The sequence below is a fragment of the Poecilia mexicana genome, unplaced genomic scaffold, assembly GCF_051168715.1.
Source record: "Poecilia mexicana isolate PSO_F unplaced genomic scaffold, ASM5116871v1 scaffold_20, whole genome shotgun sequence".
NCBI lineage: Eukaryota > Metazoa > Chordata > Actinopteri > Cyprinodontiformes > Poeciliidae > Poecilia > Poecilia mexicana.
Window position 1 is genome coordinate 5,199,083 of NW_028263389.1, and position 25,645 is coordinate 5,224,727.

General features: G+C 41.4%; 1 protein-coding gene across 2 annotated transcripts in view; it reads left to right on the top strand.

The window, feature by feature from the left end:
- The window catches only part of arhgap29a (Rho GTPase activating protein 29a), a 35,762-nt gene extending 10,156 nt beyond the window's left edge, over positions 1 to 25,606 (top strand). Inside the window, exons 3-23 of one of the 2 annotated variants that reach the window (XM_014981408.2) lie at positions 6,750 to 6,893; positions 10,153 to 10,249; positions 11,492 to 11,564; positions 11,977 to 12,037; positions 12,483 to 12,629; positions 14,290 to 14,354; positions 14,452 to 14,562; positions 14,672 to 14,752; positions 15,600 to 15,788; positions 15,877 to 16,014; positions 16,097 to 16,287; positions 17,772 to 17,941; positions 18,818 to 18,946; positions 20,344 to 20,442; positions 20,589 to 20,752; positions 21,593 to 21,781; positions 21,975 to 22,112; positions 22,214 to 22,449; positions 23,084 to 23,384; positions 23,470 to 23,578; positions 23,663 to 25,606. In XM_014981408.2, the coding sequence (XP_014836894.2) occupies positions 6,750 to 6,893; positions 10,153 to 10,249; positions 11,492 to 11,564; positions 11,977 to 12,037; positions 12,483 to 12,629; positions 14,290 to 14,354; positions 14,452 to 14,562; positions 14,672 to 14,752; positions 15,600 to 15,788; positions 15,877 to 16,014; positions 16,097 to 16,287; positions 17,772 to 17,941; positions 18,818 to 18,946; positions 20,344 to 20,442; positions 20,589 to 20,752; positions 21,593 to 21,781; positions 21,975 to 22,112; positions 22,214 to 22,449; positions 23,084 to 23,384; positions 23,470 to 23,578; positions 23,663 to 24,624 (3,794 nt within the window). In that variant the 3' untranslated portion in view covers positions 24,625 to 25,606. Of the gene's footprint in view, positions 1 to 6,749; positions 6,894 to 8,873; positions 9,221 to 10,152; positions 10,250 to 11,491; positions 11,565 to 11,976; positions 12,038 to 12,482; positions 12,630 to 14,289; positions 14,355 to 14,451; positions 14,563 to 14,671; positions 14,753 to 15,599; positions 15,789 to 15,876; positions 16,015 to 16,096; positions 16,288 to 17,771; positions 17,942 to 18,817; positions 18,947 to 20,343; positions 20,443 to 20,588; positions 20,753 to 21,592; positions 21,782 to 21,974; positions 22,113 to 22,213; positions 22,450 to 23,083; positions 23,385 to 23,469; positions 23,579 to 23,662 lie in introns of those variants that run through there. The other variant, XM_014981409.2, reaches the window with a different exon arrangement.
- Positions 25,607 to 25,645: the final 39 nt, after the last annotated feature.

A 25,645-nucleotide genomic window follows, 5' to 3' on the forward strand; every position in this document is an offset into this window, starting at 1 on the left:
GCATTGTCTCAGGATTAGGATGATGGCTAAAGCTAAATGCTCCACTCACCTCCCTGCACAGTCTCTTGACAGGTGCAGGAAAAAGGCCACCCCCATCTTTAAGCTTCTGTCCAACAGACTCCCTACTCTCTGGCTGCTGGACACAACTTTTGGTTCAGCTATTGAGCCAAATGCCTGAACAGTTTGGCTGCCAACAAGAGGTTACACAGTGTGTGTGTGTGTGTGTGTGTGTGTATGGGAGGGTGTGGGGGGCATTCCAGCTGTGCTTTTCTTGAAGCATAGCTGGAATGCCAGCTTTCAGAGCTGGGCGGTAGAGGTGGTGTCCATGTGGTGGTTGTGGAGGGGGTGATGCGTCCCATGATGATGATGATGATGAGAGAGAGAGAGAGAGTTTGAAGTCTGCAAGTTCAACCATCATTGATCATATTTTCTCATTTGCATTGGCTGAATAAAAGCTAACAAGCTTGACGAAGGCAGTTGCTTCCAGCGTGGCGACAAGAAAGCCCCCCCCCGTCTAGGTGGAAGGTGCTGTGTGTCTAGCCTAGGGGTCTCTCTCGCTCTTTGTGTATGCAGTCATGGGGAAAAATGGCTTCAAAGGTTTAAGATCCAGGAGAATGTTTCAGTGTGACCGGAGAGGTCTGCAAAGGCTAAGTTCCCTTGCCTTTTACCAGCTGCATGTAATCTGCTAATCCACAGAAGGGACTGTCGGTGGTCTGTCCACAGAAGGGGGGGTAAAGAGGGGTAAGGGGGTGCGCTGACCACAGGAGATAAGCTGAGAGAGAGGTGGGAGGGGATACCAAGCCGTATTCTGACTCTTCATCTGCAGTGACCCTACAAAGCATTAGAGGTTAAGTGGACTTTTTCTTTTGGTCAAGACCACCGTAAAGTGCTGCAAATACCTAAAATTCAGACTTAAACAATGGGGTCAGTTTTAGACATGGCTTGGTAAAGAATGTGGCTTTTCACCCCCAGGCTGCTGGAAATGAATCACTTTTGAACAAAGGTCATTAGTACCAGAGTTGCATTTGGTTGTCACGCTAAGACAAAGGGCTGAAAAGTCTGAAGGGAGCCAGTTTGTTGCGCCTTCGATGACTGTCCTTTAAGGGGAATAAAGGATAAGGGTACTTGTCGGAGGAGTACGAGGAATGTCCAGCTGTAGTCAAATCAATTGGGACAAATGAAGCTTTTAAACGACGGCGGTCAATGCTTTCCTGTCCAGCGTCCCGTTTCTCCTCCTACGTGATTGGACCCGGTCCAGGTGGGGATCTGTTCGGGGAGGTCACAAGAAGATTCGAGTTTGAAGGATGTATTTCACGTCAGTCCTACAGTAATTCATTGGAAGAGTTGCAAGGGGAGGAATGCCGCCCAGTCTCTCCGAGTCGAGGCCCAAATGGAAAGCTCAAGATGACAAAGAACTGAGTCACTGATAGCAAGTATCCAAATGGAGATTAGTAACATGTGGTGTACATCACCCTAACTCAGCTGTTTTTATGTTTGAATCGTGATGCTTTTTTGCTCAACAGAAGTGCTGGAACATGTTACACTGCCCACCCAAGAACACCAAACAGTTAAATTATAAACTCAATGCATTTGAAGTACTTTTAACAATAAGAATCCCTTCCTTTTAAGACGGCTGTAACAATGTTAGTCATCGCTTTTTATTACCTTGACTTGTGAATAACTGAAATGTTTCTTTTCATGTCTTCTGGATGACATCAGTGCATTCAGGCTTCAGATAAAACTGTAAAAAAAAAAAAAAGCCATTCCAACTATGAACTATGGACACTTTGGAAATAAACATCAGGCTCCCACAGTTGCCTGTACTTTGACCCCCTTCATGTTCGCACACTAATACTTTACATGGTTTATATTATTATTCTGCTGCTTTGTAATTTGCTTTTCTTTTGTTGCACCTTTTTAGAGATGCAGTGATCAGATTTTTTTTCTTTTAGATAATTTCAGATCACTGGTTTTTGTGAAGACTTTACCTGGTGATACAATGTTCTCTTCAGGAAGGAACAATGTTACAAATTCATCCACGATGAGCATTCAGAATATTGTTTTTCCATAATTCTGGCATCCAGCAGTCACTAAATGTTCATTTTAAGTAACCAACCAACCGTTTGCATTGTTGATCAATTGCAGATAAATAAATTTAAGTCTAATTTATTTTAGACACCACCCACATAAAATCCCATTTTCCCTGTAGTTACATTAAAGTTTTAAATCTTCTTTTTTAATGTAGCCTTTATTGTTATATCTTGTAATAATGGGCGTTTGATATGTGATCCCTTTAAATTTTGGGGTAAGGATGACATGAAACGGGCTGTCATTATTTTTGGAAAGCCGGGCCGCTGAAGCATCTGCTCGGTGTTTTAGTACCGAGATGTCACCTCGATTGTGAGCGATCTGACAATGTTTTCATTATGGATTTGCCCCCCCCGCCCCTTGCCCAGACACACGCACACACACACCACCCCACCTCGACCCTTTGCTCCCGCAACTCCTGCCCCAGCTCCCAAACAAGAGACTGGAATGCTGGGTTTCCATGACGCTAATGAAGTAAAAACCTGGCAATGCGTTGCTGGCAGGCTCCTGATCTGCGGCCTCCTTCTCATCAGGATCCGAGTCTGATCCCCATGTAGCCTTCATTCACCAGGGCTTCATTATGCCAAGGAATGTCTCTCCTTCTCTCCTAGCCGGCAGATGAAGCTGGGATGTGAGGGGTGGGTGCACAGGGGTAAATTTGGGACAAATCCCAAGGGATAGCACAAGCCCAAAAAAAAACACACAAATTTCCAGTCTTCGCTCAAATTCCGATACTCCCACAAATGACTCCTTTCGCACTTTCTTTTTTTTTTTTTAATCTTCTAGAGACTACTCCATTTAGAGCAAAAAAAAAACAAAAAAACAAAAAAAACAAACAAACTCCAAAGCTTCTTTTCTCAAGGAGCAGGAAAAGCTGTTGTGATTTATTGGTCCATAAATGTGGCATGCCCATGAGGCAGCAAGGCTCACTGTTGGCTCTAGGACAACAGACAGCCTTGGACACTGCAGAACCAAAGATTTCCCTGTGGAAACAAAAAACGGAACATCACCTTAGCAGTATGTTGCCTTGTGTGTTTAGGAGCCCTTGATATAAATTTCTTTCGTTTTCTTAATTTCCCCTCCTTGTGAAGAATCACAGTACTTCCTCTAAAACAAATCCACCTTTTACGATTTCCATTTAACAGTTCCTCCCTGCTGGGAACGAGCCGTTCTCTCTTTGTGTTGCACCCAGAGTGGCTGCGAAAGGGTTAAATAATCAGTCTCTTTACATTATCCTGTGTCCTGCTGGGTTGGTGGATGCAACTATAATGTCTTGCTAATTGGCTCCCTTTTAAGATTTAAAAAAAAAAAAAAAAAAAAGCAGGCAACAGGCCACCATTGATGAGTGGAGCACTTGGAGATTGGCAAATGAAGACCCTCTGTGTCTTTTTGAGGAAGTTATGGTTTATGTTTGCATTTAATAAATCTATTGCTTTCCAAACCTTGATGCTTTCAGGACTTTCAGTTTGCTGGACAAACGATTCAGCCTTTGGCTTTGTTGTAGAGATGCACTGAAAAACTGGACAATTTTTAGCTTTGTGTTCTCCAATGAACTGCTCAGAAACTAAAACGGTGTCAGAAAACTCAGTGTGTGTCCATATAAAGTCAAAACTTTCCAAAAATGTTGAATGTATCCACAAAAAAACGGGACTATAATGAATAGAACATTTTGGCACAAGTTAGAGGTGCTTGTGTAAACTTTGCCCTTTATCAAAGTCATTGCGGTTTTGACTTATGTTTCCCAAACTAAATTTTATACGCGTTTCCTGCTTCTATGGTAAAAGAGTCCAGTGAAAATGATGCATGTGCATTGATTATGTCAAAATAAGTAATCTCATGTTGATGCATAGTTATACGAAAAGCACACTGGCATGTTTCCTACCTCATGTGGCTCTAAGACAAAAGCACAAAAGGCTGTTATGATGAAAAACACACCAGGATCTCTGTACTGGTTGGGTCTGTACTTGGCAAATGATGAAGATAAATGAGCACGGTTGCTATGGTGAAAGATGGGCTTTTACAGGTCCTGTGGAGAGACGTTTGAAAGCATCATGGTGTACAGCTGGTTTGGACTAAGTTATGTTGGCAAGAAGTTGCTAACTTTTATGCTAATAGATGGAGCTAATGGTTGGTCTTTGAAGAATTTCTCCTATGTCCCTTTTATGTTTTTGCCTTAATTAGCTTAATTACTTTATTAAATATTTTTCATTCATGACAAAAACCATCTGAAAACTTGCTAAGCCCAGTAACGGGGCGCTGAGGCAGTCATCCAGCAGCCTGCTGTGTTTTTGAGTAAAAAATGTTTAAAGTTGACAGGAAATTTGAAAATATGACGAGGTAATTATGTTATTGGAAGACATTAACAACACCCATTCAACAACTATGAAACCTTTAAAAAAGGCAAACATAAAAAAAGTACATTTAAAATAATTTTGACTTGTGACTTTGTTTACTGAAGTTGTTGGCATGTAAAGCAGTAAAGACGGAGTTCCAGTGAATAAAAAAAAGACACATGACATCAGTCTCCCTATGTGTTCATAAACTAACCATACTATATTGCTATTGTGCTTCCAAACTTTTCACCAAAGAGACTCTTTAACCTGTCTTTGCTATCACTGTTGTTGGTGTATTAAAAAACCCCACAGGCGGTTAGGAATCCAGTCCAGATTTGTTTCATATCCATTCTATTTATTCCAATAATATCCAATCATCCAGGCCTAATACTAATAATACAGTAGAAGCGAAGATAGTTTATGGTGTGATGTCTATTGATAGAACGTTATCCATTTTGGAAAGCCCAGCTGTGATTGTACTGTGCCGTCTCTCCTCTCAAGCAACCATGAATGTTTACTACAGTTGGTGAGTTTCGGCCGTCACACGTTACCTGTCTGTTGGTTGGCGTGAACTTATCAGTCCCATCAGCAACCAGCATTGTCATGCGGCCCCAAAGAGCCCAGCAGCTTTTTGTTGTCTGGCAGCAGCGTTTGTCTCACTCTGTGGGAGGGGAGAAGAGGGCTCACGAATAAAAGGCAAAACCGGGAGATGGCTAAAGTCTTTCTGATCCCTCTTTCCATGACGGTTAATCCGGGGGCGATCGTCAGCACAAAATGTGGCTTTTTTTTCCCTTTTTTTTCCTGCCTGTAAACAGTCTGCATGCGTTTCCAGTGAGGTGTGACTAAGAGGCAACCAGTCGTTTAAACACCTGACGTAGATAATTACAGTGTGCGTTGTGTTTAAAGCATCAGATGACACAATGTGTCCGGCTGCCTGTGTGTTCAACATGTTTACAGTCTAGTTACTGCAGAGCTTCTGGGCCACAGTGACAATTATGTTAGCATTTGGTTGATAGATGAGGGAACGGATAGAGGCGTCGCTGCTTTTAACCGTTTTGTCGTCCTCACGTGAGCGAAGGCTTCACCAACCTGTAATTCTAGCAAGTCGTAAAACTTTGTCGTCTTCTGACTTCTCGCTCATTGACATGTTCCCTTTTTATGAGCCTTAAAGCATGCCAATAGCAGAGTTTCACAAGGTTACTTGATAACAAAGTGCATTTTGTCCTTTTGTGAATGTGTGTGTTGACTCACTCTGAGTGAAATGTGTACACCTGGATGCCTGAAATGCCATTGTTTGTATAATTAACTGAGGATATAGCCTGTAATTATAGAAATACCACACATTTAGCAGTTAGCTTAGATGGTTTCGCTGCATAGATGATGCTGTGACTGATTGACTGGTATCTGAGGTTATCACCAATGTGACCACAGTTTACTGAATCCTACTGATTTTTCTGATAGGTTACGGTATACAACTTTGATTTTATTTCTGACCTTGACATTTAAATCACAGTGAGCAACATTATTTATAACCCTTTGTTATAAATATATGGTGGTGACCTCACTATGGTAAAAATGATTAGTAATACTGATATCTTGGGTGGGTCAAAGGTGTCCAAGTTGAGTTCTGTTCACCAGATTTTGTTTAGTAGCAGCTGATTAAATTTGGTTGAGTACAACAACAATATTTTAGGTTTTTATTGGTATAAAAGTTAGGGATGCACCGATCCACTTCATTCACTTCTGAAACAGTTATCTAAGATTTAGTATTGGCTGATACAGAAACACAGACATAAATGTACTTTGCACCAGCAAAGCATGCTGAAATACACCAATAGCGTCACGAAATCAGTCATTTAAAACAACACAACTTTAACTTGTTCTGTCAGTGCAAGTACAAGCGTAACAGCCAATGTAAAGTAAATAATAAAGAAACTGAAACTGAAAAAAGCAATAGGTTGGCTGCCTTGGTCAAAACATGTATAAATAATCTGCAACAAACCTTGTTTCAAATGGTTCAGAAAGTGCAATTAGGAATTCAAATCTAACGTAAAATAAATAATAAAACATAACGTTAGTCAGAGCACAAAGCATAGAATTGGACTGAATAGATTTGCTCTCATGGATTGGGCACATTGTTACCGATACCTGATGTAGATCTGTTTTCAATATCTGTTCTGGTACGGATAACAATATCAGATCGGTGCGTTGCTAATAATGGTTTGACTGGGATGGTTGTTGTAAAAACACCCTCAGTGGTAACAGCTGACTTCCTGAAGTAAAGCAGTCATAGGTAGAACTAATTGGGCCTTCCTTTCTGACTTCCAGAGCATCAGGATTCCCTCCATCAGGCGGTCCACGAGCGACTCGGCGAGCTGCTGCGAGTCCTAAAGGCCATCATCAAGAAGCACCAGAGCCTCAACTCTGTGGACATCCTGAGCAAAGCTGGAACGGTGATCGCCACAGTCAAAGGTATGCTGAGCTTTTGCCAGCTCTGCCTACAAAAAAAAATGTGTAAACACACAGCAGAGCTGTCAGGTTTCCTGTGAAACATGCCAGCCACTCCTCCACTCTTCCTCTGGTCTGTTTTCCGTCTCTGCCATATCTGATCCTCCCTTCTCTCATGACAGCCTACTCTGCTGAACATGCATTTTCTGTGTCCTGCAAGAAGAATAACAAAGCTTCTTAAAGTGTCCATAAACTGTTTTCAAAAACAATCAGCTCCTTATGGGAGGCTTTGAGATATGGTTTAGCTAATATGTTCTCTTTTCCGTATCCTTTGGATCTAGATGGGTGTGTTTTACATTTAACTTGAATTTGACATAAAAAATTTGATGCATTCAGGTGACAAAAAAAATAGATGATATGAGATGAAATTTCAGCAATAATTTATGACAAACCAACTTATTTTGTATTCACAAATGGAGTAAAGGTTTAATAGAATACGGTGTAGTCCAGGTTTGATTAAACCCTGTGTCTACGCCGATAACTCCACGGTGCTCCTACTGCTAAAAACATTAAAATACTCAAACGGAAAAGATTTTCTAAGTTTTAAAGAATCCAGGTTTTACTATAAAACCATCCACTCAACGTTTAGTCAAAGTACTTTTTATTTTGAACACATAAAGAGTATAGTGCAGTCCTCAAAGGAAGGCCCAAAGCAGATGCAAACATTAACAGTAACTAAATTTCAACCAACTTTAATAAAAAAAAAATCCAAAAATTGGTAAATATCTGCTGTAGCTTCCTCAAAGAGAAACAGTTGTGGCCAGGTCAACTAACATTAGGCGACTATTATACTAAGAGACCAACTTGAGAACTACTTCCTTTTTCGCTTCAAAATAAGAGTCTGAAACAGGTCTACAACAGAATATGGAACTAATTGCTCTCACCTTTATGCCTGGGGCTCATGATGGCCTAAGCTAACTTCACCAACAACTCAATAACTTCCCAAAACTGTGTTCACTAAGACAACATATATTATTACAAAAATCTAAAATTAATGTAACCTTTTGGGAATAGTTAGGAAAGTTTAAAAAGATTTTCCAAGATAAATGTGGAACTTCAGCCCAAAATAATGATTGATTTTCTTATGCTTTACTAAAGCACAATTGAAGGATCTGATTAAGACTATAACATTTTTGAGTGGGTGATGGGGTGAAGCTTATAAACATGTCATTTCCTGCTCTTTATCTTTGAATGCAGCCTAGTTTTGGGCAATAAAACCAAAACAGATAAGTCTTTTAAAAATCTGGAGAGTACAGAGTCTTGAAACTGAAAATCAGGAAGTGCATGATTTAGCTGTTTTGAAAAAAAATATTCCAAATGTCCTTGTTGTTAAGACTGATTAACAACACACCAGAACAAACTCCTAAACAAGTTTCCACAATAATCTGCGTGCAATGTACACATTAAAGCTTTTAGTGACTAATTCTGGGGATCTTCTGCCACTAGGTGGTCAGAATTGCTCACTTCCTGACCCTCCAAGCCCCACCCTGCTGTCCTCTTAGTAATGATGTGCTACTAACTGTCCACATGTCAATACATTTTAGAACCAAATCTCAAAGCTTTTCAGGTAAAAAAAAAGAAAGATATGATGAAGTTGTATCAAATTTTATTCAGTTTCAACTTTCTAAGAAAGTAATTTTGACTCAACATAAGATGAAGTACAGAATTCCTCCCATGATTCTTGGAATGAAGTCGTTTACTGCTCTACCTCGGCTTCCTTTTAAGTTCCGCGGGATCCCAAAGCGGTCTCCGGTCGCCGAATGTCGGACAGGTCTTTGCTGCTGACGAGTTGCTTCGACGGTGTTGTGCGTTTTCCATGCAAACAATACCATTTTTCCCAGATGATGTAACTTCCACATTTGGACCGTTGGTTGGGGCCTGAGCAAGTAGTGGCATTGTATTCCAGCAAGCCTCAGGATGTCCTGTTGAGTGGGGGGGAGGTTAGGGGTGGGACAGGAGAGGAGGACATTCAGCGACCCAGGAGTTGTGTCCTTTTCATTGGAGGTGGCCACAGTAGCTGCTCCAGGATTGCCAAGAAGCTTCCCAAGGACAACGGAACCTGTTGAAGTCATTGTTGCCTCGACCGTCACCTGTGGCCTACTCAAAGACAATACCATCTTTTTCTTTTTTTTTCCTCAATGGATCTGTTTTTGTTGTCATCTTCACGTTCCTTAAAAGATTTGGAAATGTGGGATTTTTAAGGTGGTTCTGAAGCGTTTACATATAGGACTTGTTGCTGGAATCAATGAGGCTTATTACGGTTAGAACGAGGCCTGGAAAATCCTGTTAAGGTGGGTCGTGGTTTTTTTTTTTTACGTTTAATTTAAGAAGTTTCTACAAAGAATCGGGACATACAACGGAGAATGCTTTGTCTCATTTGGAAATCTTTACAGGGCGTGTTACATTAGTTTGATCAGACATGAAGGAAATCGTTAACCATTTTTGTTGGCCTCCCCAATAGATGACAAAACTATTGAAGGTATTTTTCCCTCGTTTTACATTCCAATAAAACAAGCAAACCAGAAAACTAAAAATCAAAAATAAGAATGTCTCTGTTCATCGACAATAAGGTTGCATTTCCAGAAAGCTTTCTCCTTTCTCGGCCTTTGAACTCTAGAAATCTTCATTGTTCCAGTGGAAGGGAAGGACCGAGGAAACGACGGAGGCAGCAGAGAGCGCGCGCTCCGTGACATCACTGATTTATTGTTGCACATTTTCTCTGCTTTTCGACCATCTTTTTTTGGGGGGTTATTTTCTTTCTTCTAAGTCAGAACAGGAAGTTTATTGTGGAGACTGATTACAGCTGTATTTGCGCCGCTTTCCCTCCCCCACCTTCATTCTGTCCTCAGTCATCACCGTGTTTAGACTCGCAGCAGGAAACTACTGCTTGGCCAGATTACAGCAAAATATACACACTTGCAGTCCCCTGCTTATCTCTACAGACTGCCAAAGTTGTTTTTGGACGCTTCCAGAGGGGAGGGTACTGGGTGATTTTCGGATTTTTCAAATCTCAGCACGTAAACAGATTGCCAGGAACTTCAGGTTCTTGAGGAGTGCACCGTGACTCCAGAACGTTTCATTAGCGCCATGTTTGACATCACCAACAGGATGACGATGAATCATACCATGGAGCTGATGCCTCGAACAAAGGAGGCACACAGCATTCATCAGTTCAGTATCCTGCCAAAACCTGACTCAGTCTCTCTTTATTACATGTTACCAGGAGTGAACTTCAATGAGGTGAACGAGGAGAACAAGCAGAAGCTTTTTGGGGAGATCTACACCGCTATCGACACTTTGGCGTTCACCTTTGGCAATGTGTAAGTACGATGTCGGTGTTGGGCAACCATTGTAGAAACAGTTATTGTAACAAGGTTATTGTTCTTTTTTTTTTTTTTTTTTAATAGATTCAAGTCATTTTGTCTTTTTACCACTTATTTATGCACTTTTGGTGCGTTTGCACCTGACTTGAATCAGGTGCAAACGCACAAATTGCTGAGTTGAAAAGCAATTTCAACTCAGGTATGAGTTGAAATTGCTTCAACTCATACCTGCAGTGATTACGAGTAATTTAAAGTAGATCTGATATGAATATCTGTATCTGTCTTGATATTAAAACCTTCTAATTCTAGCAATGTTGCCAATCCATAAAAGCAGATCTATTCAGTCTAATTCTATGATTTGTATTCTGAGCGATGTCGTGCTTTATTTAATTTACATTTAGAATTTCTAATTGCTCTTTCCGAACCATTTGAAAGAAGGTTTGTTGCAGTTTATTTTTTACATGTTTAACCAAGAAAGTCAACCTATTGTTTTTGTCACTTTCAGTTTCTTTATTGTTCATTTTCACATTACGTTTCACATATACTCTTAATTGCACTGGCTGAACAAATTAAAGTTGTTTTTACATGTTTGACCGAGCTTGTGAAGCAGTTGGTGTATTTAAGTGTGCTGTACTGGTGCAGAGTTATAAAATACAATTGTAAATCAACACATTTATGGCTGTGTTGTAAAAAAAAAAAAAGTAGTCGATTCAGCACCATTTTTCTATATCTGATCGGTATCGGCCAAGACTAAGCTTCGGACAATGGTATCAGAAGTGGAAAAAAAAGTGGATCAGTTCATTTTAGACATTAGACATTCGCCAATCCATTGGCAAGAATTTCCAGTCACTGAACAACAGCATGATTCTTAATGGTGTTTAAAATTGATTAATTTTGTATTTTTTGTTATTTTACTTTGGATTCCAAACCATTACTCCAGTCGAGAAACCCGCCACATTTTTTAAAATTTCTTATGTGTTGTTGTCCTTGGTGAAAAAACCTGAATCATTCCTAATCAGAATCTGCTGGTCAGTTTTGAGTTGTTTTAACATAGAACAAATAATCACATCACTTTGCATTTTTAACGTAGTTTTGGGAGTTTCTGTCTTTTCTTTCAGAAACAAAAGGAACATAAGCTTTATTGATAGATGACAAATGCACTTATTTTATTTTATTTTTTATAATTCTTGTCTCTTTCCTCGGCTAATCTTGCTTTTATTTTTGTGTTTCCTCTTCCAGAGTGTCTGACTTCCTTATGGGAGATGTAGAGAATGGATCAGTGTTGGGGCTCCCCCTGACCAAGAGAAGCAGGGTAAGGAAAGTAGGACAGGTGGCCTTGTGTTAGAAGTCGCCGCCTTCTATTAATGCACCTAAAATAAAAACAAATGGCTCATGTCCTGCGGAGTTTTCACAGCAGGATGTAGCTTACTGAAACCGAATATGAAAGATTAGCCAGCAGAGTTCAGAGTTCAAAGGTGAACCAAGCCCTCGTCGGCTGACACAGTCGCCTTAAGCATCCTCCCCTGGTGATAAATTGTTGTTTTCCTGCTGGACGTTTTACTGTAAAAGTGGTCTAAGGAGGAAGTTGTCTCTCTGATAAGGACTGTACCATGCATGTTACTGGAGCATTCTGTTTTTCAAGGAGGAAGCACTTCCTTTCCTCCCTTCTTTGTATTATTGTTATTTTTCTTTTTTTTAATAAAGGCATTTTGTGTGTTTTTCAGTCTTCTGAGAACCTCTCTGTGGAATCTGGAGGATCCGGTCCTGAGAAAGATGATCCGCCAGGTAAGACGGCTTGAACACACAGCTACTGTACTCTCTGCGCCCGCTGTGTGAAAGGGTCTGGATGAAAACTAATCTTCTCACATTGAGAGGCAAGAAGAAAAAAACTTACACGTAAATGATGTGTAAATCAGTATTTAGGTGGAGCTGGTTCTTATTTTGTGGAGCTTTTTTTTTTTTTTTTTCCATTGCCTGCTTTGTCTGAAGGATCAAGTAGGTAATAGACAATCACCTTACTGACATAATACTTCTGCTGTCAGTGTTGGTTAGCCTTGACGGTATTAGCCCATATTGCTAGTAGTCAAGGTCAGACTGAGCTCTTCCTGGATATGGCGTTGTGATCGTGCACGTGGCACATCCAGCAGGTTCCGGTTTGTAGAGCCTCCATCGGTCATGGCAGAGCCCACCTCTTACAAAGCTTTTTGTTGGATTTCCTTCGCAACCACAGGGCCGTCTCCGCCGGTTCGGCCTGAAGAGGTGGACAAGACGCTGCAGCGGCAGGACAGCGGAGTGGAGTCTGTGCTGCTCTACGCCAAGGCATGGTCTAAGTACACCAAGGAACTCCTGGCATGGGTGGAGAAGAGGATCAGCGTGGGTGAGTTGGACCACTCATATATTTGTAGTTGTGCTCCTAAAGGCTTCGGTGAACAAGACTGTACGACAGGAAAGCATTGAGAGCAGTTTCTCGCAAGGACTAAAGAGATTTTCCTCAAAGTGTTGGTCTTTTACTTTGAGACGGTCAGAGGAATCAGCTGGTGAAAGAAATTGGGCAGTGACTCATCCTGACTAGTGATTGGCAGGTTACGAACTCGGAAGTCATATTATTTTCTTACCACACACCATCTGTAAGCACTGAAGGCAACCGTTCTCTTTGTTGAAGTCGTTACTGCAGGAACAAGAGTCAAAGTTTGCTGTTTTTACTTCATAGCTACGCAGATGATGCGCAGCTCTACATTATGATGTCACCGGGTGATCCATGCACTGAACAGATGCTCAGATCAAACTAATTTCCTCTGATTTCAAGGATGTGCCACAACATTCTCCAGCTAAACAAAAACCGAACTGAAGATATAACTTTTGAACCCAAAGAGGAACGATCTAGAGTCAGCGCACAGCTTCATTTATTACAGCTAGAAACTAGTAATCAGGCCTGGAATCTGGGTGTAGTGATGGACTCGGACCTGAACATTCAGAGCCACTTAAAGACGGTAACAAAGTCGGACTTCTATCATCTGAAAAACATTTCCAGGGTTGAAGGACTAATGCTCTTTTGTAAAGTTTCTAAAGTCCCTACACTGGCTCCCTGTAGCTCAGAGAATAGACTTTAAAATACTTCTGCTAGTTTATTAATGACTGAACAGCTTAGCAACACAGTGCGTTAAAATCTGCTGCTGTTGTATCAACCCTCCAGACCTCTCAGGTCTTCTGGTTCTGGTCTGCTCTGAACCAGAACCAAACATGGAGAAGCAGCATTCAGCTTCTGTGCACCACAAATCTGGAACAAACTTCCTGAAAACTACAAAACAGCTGAAACACTGACTAAAAATCCACCTGTTTAGAGCTTCCTTTGATTCATAATAATTGCCTGACGGTTTTGAAGATGGCATTTGACATATGTAATGTTTACTACTTGTTTCATAATGTTTTTTATATATATATATATATATATATATATATATATATATATATATATATATATATATATATATATATATATATATATATATATATATATATATATATATATATATATATATAATGTTTTTACGGTATAAACTGTCTTGTTGCTGAAATGCTCAAATAAACTTCACTTTTAAATGAAATCAGAGGAAATTCAAAATCTGTCAGAAAACGCTTCATTGTTGGTTCAGTGTTTGCTTAATTATATTCTCAGCATTGTTGTGTTTTCGTTTGTTTTTTCCTTTAATGCTAACTGAACTCCAGTTCCAAGATTTTGCTATAGTCACCACTGTTTGCTCAGCTTTATTACTGGTTTTATGTCCAAACAAAAAGATTTAAAGAGATTCTGAATGAGGGGCTTTACTGCGGGTTTGTTTGACGATATTACCTAACTCAGGGTTTGAGTTTGTAGTGTGAGATCTTTTGTTTGTTTGACGAGTTAATGAATGCTTTCAGCTGAACGCACAAAGCTCACATTCGCACTGTACAGGACAGACCGTAAAGTACCATCGATCAGCACAATAACAAAAGCGGCGTTCAGAAACGAGCTGGAAATGTTCTCCTTTTACTTGCAGATGTCGAGTGTGCCAAAAGTTACGCCAAGATGGCCGAAACCGCCAAGACTCTCGCGAGTCAGCAGGTGAGGAAAAGGAGGAAAAAAAATGCCACAGCTCATTCCTGTATCAGACTAATTGCAAGCGCTGACGTTCAGGAATTTTTCCCCTCCCACCTCTAAGGAGTTCATGCCGTTCCGTGAGACGTACATGGCCGCTTTCAAAAACGACATCGAATACAGCCAGCTGGTACTTCAAACCGCAGCAATACTCCAAAGCAACAAATTTGTGCAGGTAAGCCATGAAACCAACTGCGGCTTCATTTTTTATTTTTTTTATTTTTTTATTTTTTTTTAAGTAGGATTGAAACGAGATCTTAAAGACGGTGTGTCTGTGTTTTCAGCCTCTCCTGGGTAGAAAGAATGAGCTGGACAAACTACGAAGAGAGGTCAAAGAGCAGTGGCAGAGAGAGCAAAAGAAAATGGTGAGTGGTCAGTTCTGCTTAGCAACGTTAATTTAGAATAGAAAAGAACGTACTTTAGTGATCCTTAAGGGGAAATTATTTATTTGTTGACGAGCTACTCCATCCAAACTGTTAAATACTAGTAAATACAAATATGACCTTAAGCAATGTACAATTTATAAAATGTATAGAAATAAGCGTGACATTGTAAGTAATTTAAATATAACTAAATGTAAAATAAATAAAGTAATAAGCACACACATCTTAATCCATAAATAAATCTATGAATGAGTCCAAATAAATAAACTATATAAAAAAAATGTATTTACTACTGCAAAATAGTCAAACAGTGGTCAAACTAAAATCATCAGATGTAAAATGAGTGCTTGCTTATTTAAATTGATTCTATAGAGAATCACAATTCCTCATGCTGCGAATTCTGAAGAGATTCAAATTTAAAAAATAAATAAATAAACTTTTAAAATGCATCTTTGCCATTCGCCCACCTCATACATTTTCAATAGATTTTTTTATATATTTATATTTAAGAACAACCCAAGCAGCTAAGCTAACCTAATGCTGGTAATTAGAGTTACCGAATTTGATACACAAACCCCAATTTTGTCTAAATATGACCTGATGGGATTCAATTTTTTAATTAAACGTTCTATTCCTTTGCAGTCTTTTCCTCTTGTCAGTCAAATAATTTTAAACAGTAAACCATTAAAATAGAAAAACTCAATTCTGAATTAAAAATCAGACCGGTAGACACTGGAAGATTTGCATCTTTGATGTTTATTGTAGTAATTTCTCAGTAATGTTTCTGCCCATTAATTACCTCTTTTTTTTTTTCTATTTTTGTCTCCAGCAAGAGGCAGACAGCGCTCTGAGGAAAGCCCGGCTGCTGCAGGCCCAGCGGCAGGAAGAGTACGAGAAAGCCAAGGTGAGCACCAGCCGCCTGGAGGAGGAGCAGACTGCAGGAGGAGGAGGAGGAGGCACAGCTGCAGCCAAACAGCTGGAAAAGAGGCGCAGGCTGGAGGAGGAGGCCCTGCAGAAGGTAGAGCGCATCCTCCAGTTTTTTTATTTATTTTCTTCCTTCCGAGTGTCCCTCATGTTTAAGTTGTTTTGGATCCTCACTTTTTCAGGCCGAGGAGGCCAGGGAGCACTGCAAAACTTGCCAGATCGACGTGAGCGTGAAGAGAGTGGACCTGGCCAACACCAAGAGCGAGATCATCACTCAGATCAGAGAAATGGTCTCCCAGTGCGACCTCACCCTCAAGGCCGTAAGTTCACGTCTGTAATGTTCACACATGAGGCGTAGATGGAAACGGAGAGACCAAGCAGCGCACGATTTCACCGTTGCAGGTGACCGTCAACTGGTTCCAGCTGCAGCAGGCCCAGGTTGTGTCTTTACCCGTCAACCACCAGAGCCTGTGTGAGAACGCCAAGCAGTACGAGCCGGGCCAGCGTTACATCGAGTTCGTCCGGAGCCTGCCGACCAACGGGCCCCGCGTGGAGTCGCACTCGCTGGATTCGCCCATCACCCCCAACGCCTGGTGAGATGCATGAATATCAGACAGATTATGGCTTCCAACAGGGCTGCTGCACAATGTTGTTTTAGTTATCGATTAATCGGATAAAAAAATTGGTACATTTTTTATTATTATTCAAACCTTTTTTTGTACAATAATAGAAATACATTAAGAGATGAAAATAAATTATTCAGTTAGTTTTTAAAATGAGAATATAATATAATAAGAACATTTTATTGCATACATGCAGTAACATACAGGATTCCTATATTTGATCATTTGTAGAATAGGATGCATCTGCATCAACATGCTAAGCTCTTTCTACAACTGTTTAATAAATGGATAACAAAAGATGCTGTTTTTGAAAAAAGTATGCCACTTGAATTTTGTGTAGATCATGTTTAAAAGTTTTTTATTTGATCTTAGATGAAAAATCCACATATTTTTTGTAAAATAATTCATTTTTACACTCTAGTTAGCGATTAATCGATTATGAAATTAGTTGACTTGTTATTTCAATAATTGATTCATGGCGATTTATCTGATTAATTGTTTCATCCTTCAAAGACTCCCACACAGGGCTCCAGCAGCTACACTCCACTATGCAGACATTACTGGATAGAAGTTAATTGTCTCCCCACAATGTTCACAATTCTTTTGATTAAAAAACAAGCGAGTCCTACGAATTTCGGGATGTAATTTTGGTCCCATCAGCTGGGCGTGTTTTCACACCCTCTGTGATAAATATACGCCGGACCTCATGGAGATTGTTTTGGAAAGAGTAATGCGATTGGGGCGGCGGGCTGCTTCCTGTGGAAACGATTGCGGTCAGCGGTCAAAGCAGCTTCCCGTCAGTTCACCTCAACTTCTATGATTTTCAGCTCCCACTTTGCTAAGATTAGCTGTCCCGCTAATTTGGGTAATTGACGTTGGTCATCTCTCTGAAGTGTTTTTAGGGGGAAAAACTACCAAAAAAAAAAAAATCAGAAAGGGTATTGTTGACATAGGTTTGTGATCTCTTACACACACCCATGCACATACCAGACGGATGGGAATAAGAGAGCGCTTTGTTCTCACTTAGTTTTCTCCCAGCCCCCCCGACTCTGATCCCTCTGATCAAAAGAGTTCAGCTTGGGAGAGAGGAAATGAAACTTTGGCACATACACACACCCACGCTCGCATTCACCCACAACACTGCTCCCCAAAAGCTTAAATATAGAGCGAGCGCTGACCTACTTAGTGATGAATTGTGGGACACTTTTGGTTAACAATGGAGAGCATCGTTTGTTGATGTGCAGGAGTCAGTTAGTCATCATTATGCAGTAGTTTATTTGTGTTTGGTGTCCTGATCTCATGATATCAGGATTAGTCAGGGATCCTGTCACCGCTGATGGAATTTACTAGCATAATTAGGAGCTTAATGCCCGTATTTATTAATCTAATTATAATTCAGCGTCTCAGTCCTGAGTTTTGGCTCATTTGCTTCCGTGTTTTTTTTGTGTCTTCAGGTTGCCTTCAAACAAGCGCTCACTGAGTGGGAGCCACTCCTCCCACAGCAACCTGTCGCAGACATCCGTCACCTCCGACGTGGTGGGTGGAGAAGACGTGGACGGTCACAGCAACTCCCACCACGCCAAGATCGCAGAGAGACGCTCCAATGGTGGCACCGATATACAAGGTAGATTCGCCTCAGTGGGTTAATTAGACATTTATAGGAAAACAAATGGAGGGAAACTGTGCAATTTGGGCCAGAACTTAGGATTTTTATTTTTTGTGTATGAAACCTTTCCTTATTAATTACCATACTACTGGCAAGAAGGAGTTTATCCTTTCTATATAAATCCATTCTGCTTAAATTACAAGCTTGTGATCTTCTTTTCAGTCCATCTACTTTGAAATGTAAGTTGGCTTTAAATATACTAATCACAGGTATTAAATTTTGTCATGGAGACTTTAATCTCAGATTGTATGCATTTATTTTTCTGACGGAATTTTTCTATCAGTCAAAAGTTTGCGTTGACTCGTGTTGACATCTTCACTCAATGAGTTCTGTGATTGAAGGCAGTTGAGACTATCAGTAACAGGCTGCTAATGCTTTCTTGCTAGCTAACAAGCAAACAAACAAGCCATTAGCAGCCAGCTAGAGAGCCACAGGCATATGAGAAGCAGAAAGTTGTTGCCAAGAGCCACAAAAGGCCCCAGAAATTTTAGTTTTGGCTCCTTGCTTTTCTTTTGTACATCCTTATCATAATTTAGGTCTTAAATGTTATCCATAATGGCCTTTAACAGGTCTTAAAAAGTCTTATATGTAATAAATAACCCTCATAGATCTTATGATGACATTCTGAATCAGAGCTGTTCTTTCAGTGGCAGAAAGTACAGGACGACCTTTACAGATATGAGTATCAGTGATTAATGAACTCCCAACGTTTACTATAAATATTGAGAAATTCCACTTCATTTGTTGCAAATGTTGGCATTGGAGAGCGTTTATGAAGGTAGATGGGTGCAAACGTTTTTTTTACTCATGTTTGGATTCCCCTTTCTTTCACAGCACTTCGAATTCAGGGTCCCTTCCGCCCCTGGGGTTCAGCCAATCAGGGCGGTGGGATGTGCAGTGACTCGGAAAGCGCCGGAGGGAGCAGTGAATCGCGCTCCATGGACTCGCCCACTGCAAGTCCAGGTATATTAGACTTGCACCTCTTCACTCCTTCCCCACCCAGTGTTGTCTGAACTCACAACATGCATGTTACACCCTGATTTTATATTTAAATCACTTGCTATCACACTGAGCGACTGAGGCAATAAATCACTGTTTATTATTTTGAAAGGCTTTATAGAAAGTTTGCCAAAGAACGTGAATGTGTGCTGAGATGGCAGCTAGAAACAGAAGATATAGTGGGTTTTTTAATTGCCCCGGGGCGTCTGACATTTTTGTTTGAGTGATCTTGATGTTCACCCAACGTCGCTGGCATGTTCTCTCACAACCAGGAGGCTTAGCAACCGCACACTGTGAATGTTATGCAACTCTAATACAGTGCGTACCACCATAAAAACGTGTGTTGAATGGGGTTTATGTTTTCCATGTTGCTATGCCACTGTACTTGAGGTGTACTGGTGCATCGTGTCACTTTTTGTCACGTTTACATCACAAACTTCAACGTGCCTTGTTGGGGTTTATGTGTCAGAGCAACACAAAGGAGGGAATAATTGAGAAATGATAACTTTCAGTTGTTCTTGAAACACAAATTTTGATGTTGCTTATCTCCAAAATAAACAACAAAAAAAATCCTTCGATTATAAAAACAAACAAAAAAATCTTAACATATGCGTGTAATATGTCAGCATGTTGTTGGAGAACATGGGTGAACAAACGGTATCATGAAGACCACAACAAGCGGAGTTGGGTCAGATTGGGATTGTTTTTGACCTGCATGCAAAATCCTGCATGTGGAGGTAAACTGAAACTGAATCAACAATGAACAGGCCTAGTCAAAGTCAAGACCTAAATCCAGTTGAGAATTTGCCGTAACATTTAAAAGCCTACGTTCACAGTGCAATCTCTAGATGCCCAAAGCTGGTGGACACAAACCCTAAAAGTCTTGCAACTGTAGTTGCAGTGAAAAGTTTTACTCAGAAAACATGAATAAAAAAAATCATGATCCTTTATTTATTTTTTTCTATGCACCCTTTGTCATTTAAAATAAAAATAAACTGTTTGGGGAGAAATAACCTCTCCTGATTGGTGGAAGTTGGTCCACCGTTTGCATTATCGCCGGTTACAGATTGAGGATTTGTGCCGCCCCATTGACCATCGTGAAAGTGTGAACAATGTGCGAATTTATCTCCGATTAGCCCCCTCATCAGGTTCTTCAGAAGCCAAGCAGCGTTAATAAAACAATCCTACAGGTGACCATTAATCAGCCGCTGTGGATGGCAATCACTAACAATCAGCTGCCACGTTTAGGAATCTGACACCTTTTCACATGCTGCATTAAATCATCAGCTCTTCCATAGGATGTTTCACCCTGTGCAGCAGGAACGGATAAGATGATGTGTGTGTTCTGCCTTGTTGTTCAGGGGATTTCAAGAGAAGGTTGCCAAGAACTCCCTCTACGGGAACCATGTCGTCTGCTGATGACCTGGACGATCGAGAGCCTCCCTCACCACTGGATAACGGTGAGTCGAACCAGAACTTTTCTACTTCCTGGTCATTTGGAGTTATTTTACCCTTGCTGTGTGATTTATTTTATTTTTATTTTTTCCCCTAATCTGTTCCTCTCTACGATCATGTTTAAAGCTTACTTTCCCCTTCTCATTGGCAGGTTTAAGTGAGATGATGATAGAGACGGCCAGCTCCCCGGGGCCGTTCAGAAACACCCAGATGTCCAAAGCAGCTCAGACCCACAAGCTAAGGAAGCTCCGCGCGCCCTCCAAATGCAGAGAATGCGACAGCCTGGTGGTGTTTCACGGAGCCGAGTGTGAGGAGGTAAAACTCGCATTCCTTGCTTTATTTGATTCTTTTTTTTTTCTTTAATGAACAGAACGAGAAACCCGATCCAGGCCAAAACCTTTAGTGTTCAGACCTTTTTAGTAACTCCAGCTCACTGCATTCAAACGTCAAGAAAAAGCCTGCCAAAGTCACACAACAGCTTCTTTATCACCCACGGGAGCAAAAATTTGAAACAAAAACTGAAGGGAAAAAAAAAAAAAGGAAAAACGCCACTTCTACCCCCCTTAATCAAAACCCTTGAATGAGAGGGAATAAAAGAAAAAATGTTGAAAATGGTCACATTCTCTCCTCGGAGACCAAACTAAGGGGGGATCAGACAGGAGGAAACTGAAGAGGCTTTGTTTGTCTTCTGAAGAGTCCTCTCCATCATCCCTGTGCAGCCTCCCTCTTCTGTTGACTTTAGATCAAGTTTCTGTCCATATTTATTAGATACACTGAGGAAGGCAAATAAAGGAGTCACTGGAAAAAGATAGATTATGTAATGCCGGTTGACATATTGACAGGAAGCTGGCATAAGTATTCCTGTGGCAGCATGTTGGGAGTCCCATACTGCTGGTCGCAAGGATGTCTTGGCCTAATCTGAAGTTCCCAGGAAATATTTCTCGGAGTTCTATTTGTGTCTGCAGATTTACGCACTTCCTGTTCTGTATTCCCTTTTCACTAGAAGAATGTTTCTTTTGGCACTTTAGTGTGTCTTTGTATTGAAATGTACTTGGCCTACCATTTTTTATTATTATTTTTTTTAATCTGCGGTCTGCTTTTGAGTTGTTTTGTTTTATTCTGTTTTGCTTAAATTGCCCGTTGCTGTGTTTGCAGTGTTCATTGGCCTGCCACAAGAAGTGCCTGGAAACGCTGGCCATCCAGTGTGGCCATAAGAAGCTCCAGGGGAGGCTTCACCTGTTCGGCATCGACTTCACGCTAGCGGCCAAGAACACTCCCGACGGCATTCCCTTCATCATCCGGAAATGCACATCTGAAATCGAGAACAGGGCGCTCAACATCAAGGTATTGTTATTCCACTGTAAAGCCTGCCTACAAAGCCGTGACACGCCTCGATTTAAAAGTTAACCAAACAGTTTTCAGGTTGCGTGGCCTTTTAGAGTCGGTGGCCCCGGTTTCTCCTTTGTGAGTCAGAAAAGGCCATCGCAGTTTCCTGTGCTGAAAGCTTTTTTTTTTTTTTTTCTTTTGTGCTCTGAAGGGGATCTACCGCGTGAACGGTGCCAAGTCCCGGGTGGAGAAGCTGTGCCAGGCGTTTGAGAACGGCAAAGACCTGGTGGAGCTGTCTGAGCTCTACCCCCACGACATTAGCAACGTGCTCAAGTTGTACCTGAGACAGGTAGGCTGCTTTCTCTTAGTGTTTGAGTCCTAATTAAAAAACCCAAAAAGCAGGACTTTCTTATCAAGTTTGGTGCTTCTTTTGCACTTTGTGCTCTCCAGCTTCCAGAGCCGCTCATCTTGTTCCGTTACTACAACGACTTCATTGGTTTGGCGAAGGAAAGCCAGCGCATCATCGTGGAAGAACTCGAAGCCCAGCGGCTCAATCCTGGCGCCGCTACAGCGTCCCTGGTCAGCGTGGAGCTCAACAGGGTGTTGTTCAAAATCAAAGATCTGCTGAGACAGCTGCCTCCAGCGCATTACAAGACACTACAGTTCCTCATAGAGCATCTTCACAGGTACAGAGGGAAGGAACTTCTCCAAACATTGCTTTAACATGGGTATTGATCCACTTCTCAGGGTGTTTTCACACCTGATAGTTTGCAAGAATCTGTTCGATTGGGGACCAAAATTGCAGCATTTGTTACATTTTCAGTTGGTGTAGTTCGTTTTCACGCTACTTCAAACAAACCAAACCCTTTGAAAAGCCTGTTGCCCGGCTTGCCTGTACTAGGAAACAAAATGAAAACCTCTGAAGAAGACACTGAGCGTAACTTCATTCTTCACGAAATGCAAAACAAAATGAAGTGGTGCCAAATTTTAGCTGATGTAGGATTTCTCTTTCGTCTTTGGCAAAAGACCACAAGCCATTTCTTCCAGTAGCAATAGACTTGACCATTTGGTTTGGTTGCATTTAACCAGATTGCCCCACCAAGGGGTCTCTGGTCCACTTGGCCTTCACATGCAGATTCACTTCAGCCAAATTGAGACCAGAGTTCGCCATTTTGATCCTTATCAGAGTTCAATTACATTCAGACCTCCCCAAATGAACCAGACTTCCTAGACAAAAGAAGTAGAGTTTGATTGAAGCGGACTAAACAGGTCTGATGTGAATCCACCCTCAGACTCTCATCTCCTTTGCTTCCTTTTAAGGGTGACCGAGTGTTCGGAGGAAAACAAGATGACAGCTAGCAACCTCGGGATCATCTTCGGCCCAACGCTGATCAAGCCGAGGCAGGCAGACGCCGACGTCTCCCTTTCCTCTCTGGTGGATTACCCATACCAGGCACTCATGGTGGAGCTCCTCATCCGACACTACCAGATGATCTTTGACACCCCCCTCAGCCCTCTGCGTCTCACCTCACCCACAGAGGCGGATTCTCACTCTCGCCTCAGCCAGCAGGAGAAGGAGCAGCTGAGCAGGCACTCAAAGTCACTGGGAGACATCAAGGAGGTGAGAACTTGTCAATTTCCACCCTTTTGACCAGTTTACTAAAGCATCTACTTGTCAGTTAACATTTATTTTCTAATTTTTACAGCAGAGCTCAAAGGTGTTTAAGAGACATTCCTCCATAATACCATCTTCGCACTTATTAGCTGAGGTTCAGGAGGCCATGCCAGCCCTCGATGGAAATGACTTTGAACCTGGTCAGTGTTCATCTTAATAAAAAGCATTCCTTTAAAGCCCATCTGGATTTGTAATATATGCACACTTTTGATCTGTGTTCAAAGGCGACGAGGTGGACTCGGAGACCCTAAATGGGATGTTGTCATCGAGCGTCCCTGAGATCGCAAAACCCAGCGAGAAGGGTCTGTGCCGCTCGCAGTACGTCACGGTCAGCAGGGTTCTGCTTCGACACCCTCGCAACAAACTGGTTTCCCGGCCGATGAGCATGCCGGCCGAGCGGGTTCTCGGCCGGGGCCAGGTGGACGAGAACAACACCCGGAACAGCGCCAACTGGGAGAACAAGAAGGGAGGCGGCTGCAGCCAGTCCATCGAAGAGGTGGACGAGACGGAGAGCTCCAAACTGCGAGCGGGCGCGCATTACCGGAGCACCTTCATCGACACGCAGACGCTACGGAGAACGTGGGACAAACAGTACAAGTACGACGTGGCGTCCAGAGCCGCCAGACTGGCGGCCAGCTCTCCGTCGGAGGGATCCGCGCTGGACGCCAGCGGCTTGTCGGCTTCTGTGCCAGCCTCCTTAAACCACGGGACGGCGGGGAGCACCATCAGCACCATCTACCCTAACAGACCTTACACAGTGGCGGTGCGACCCAGCAGGACTTTAAAGAGGGAGGAGAACGTGTCAAGGAACAACACGATTGCGACAGTTTTTAGAGCGCCGAGGACTCTTCAGCCTCCGCCAGGAACTTTCTACAAGCCTCCCTCAGGGAGCAAAGCTAAAGGGCAGCAGAACTGTAAGCTAGCGAACAGCGCAGAGGAGGATGATGATGAAGAAGAAGAGGAGGAGGATGACGACGATGAGGAGGATGAGGAAGAGGAGGAACTAGGAATTGAGATAGAAGTTTCTGTTGATGAACCTCTTGAGGAAGTCGACCAGGCAGCCATGTCTCATTCTCCCAGCTCCAGTCCTGAAGAAATGGGTCAAAACCAGACGAAACCTGTGTACCAGAGACTGAGGCCCAGGCGCCTTCAAGAGGTAGAACACAGAGAGGCTCATTTCGTCTGAGTGAAAAGTCCTGGGCTTCGAGAGTCAATATAAACTGTGGTCAAAGGTGAACGAGTTCCATATTAGTCCAAAAAAGCAAGCCGTCTTCCAACTGTTGATTTAATTCTCAGAAGACCAACAAGACGCACTTAAACCACTGCAGACACTTCAAATCTTGTAATCACTTGCTCACAACACTCGGCACCATATTTATAATTTCTATAAAACTGTGCAATTGTTTTTTATATATATATATATATATATATATATATATATATATATATATATAGATATATATATCTATATATATTGTACAAAGTTTCTACAAACTTACTATGGATGTTTGCTTTAATGCCAAAAAGTCGGGTATGAGTCATTAAATTAGTGCATAGAATTGGAATCACAACACTGAAAACAATCCAGTGCACTTAGCTCGATGTGAATACCGATGGAGCAGTGTTGTCCCCACTGTGAGAGAGAGTGTTTTAATCTGTTACAAGTAGGTTATTTTCTAATGATTTGTGTATAAATCTGGGTAAATATATGTACACACATGGCGCGTTAGATAGCTGTACTGGCAGCTAAGACATGTTCTAAAAGGAACAAAATAGCAGAAGCTAGTTTTAGCCTTTTGCGTTTATTTTTTAACTTGGATGATGTCAACTTTGTCTGACAAGTTCTTACAAATGCCACTAGTGGTTTTCACCCCACTGTTTGTAATATCACTTTTAAATTTTAATAGCCAAAGCTTTTTTGTTCTTTTTTTAAATTTTGTTTTTACAACTTTAGTAGTCTTACCAGTAACAAACCTTACATGTTTGGTTACATGTAATAGGAAGGACGTCATTTATTTAAACTGTATCTGTTTTTTCATTTTTATGTACACAGTTGATAAACTGTTAAAAGGTTCAATGTATTAAAAAGGAGAAGAAAAAAAAACAGGTACATTTAAACAAACACTCTTTTGTAACTTATTAAAATATATCTGGCAAATTCTAAGAAAGATGCTTGTTCTTTATTTTTAAACATTCAGTCATTTCAC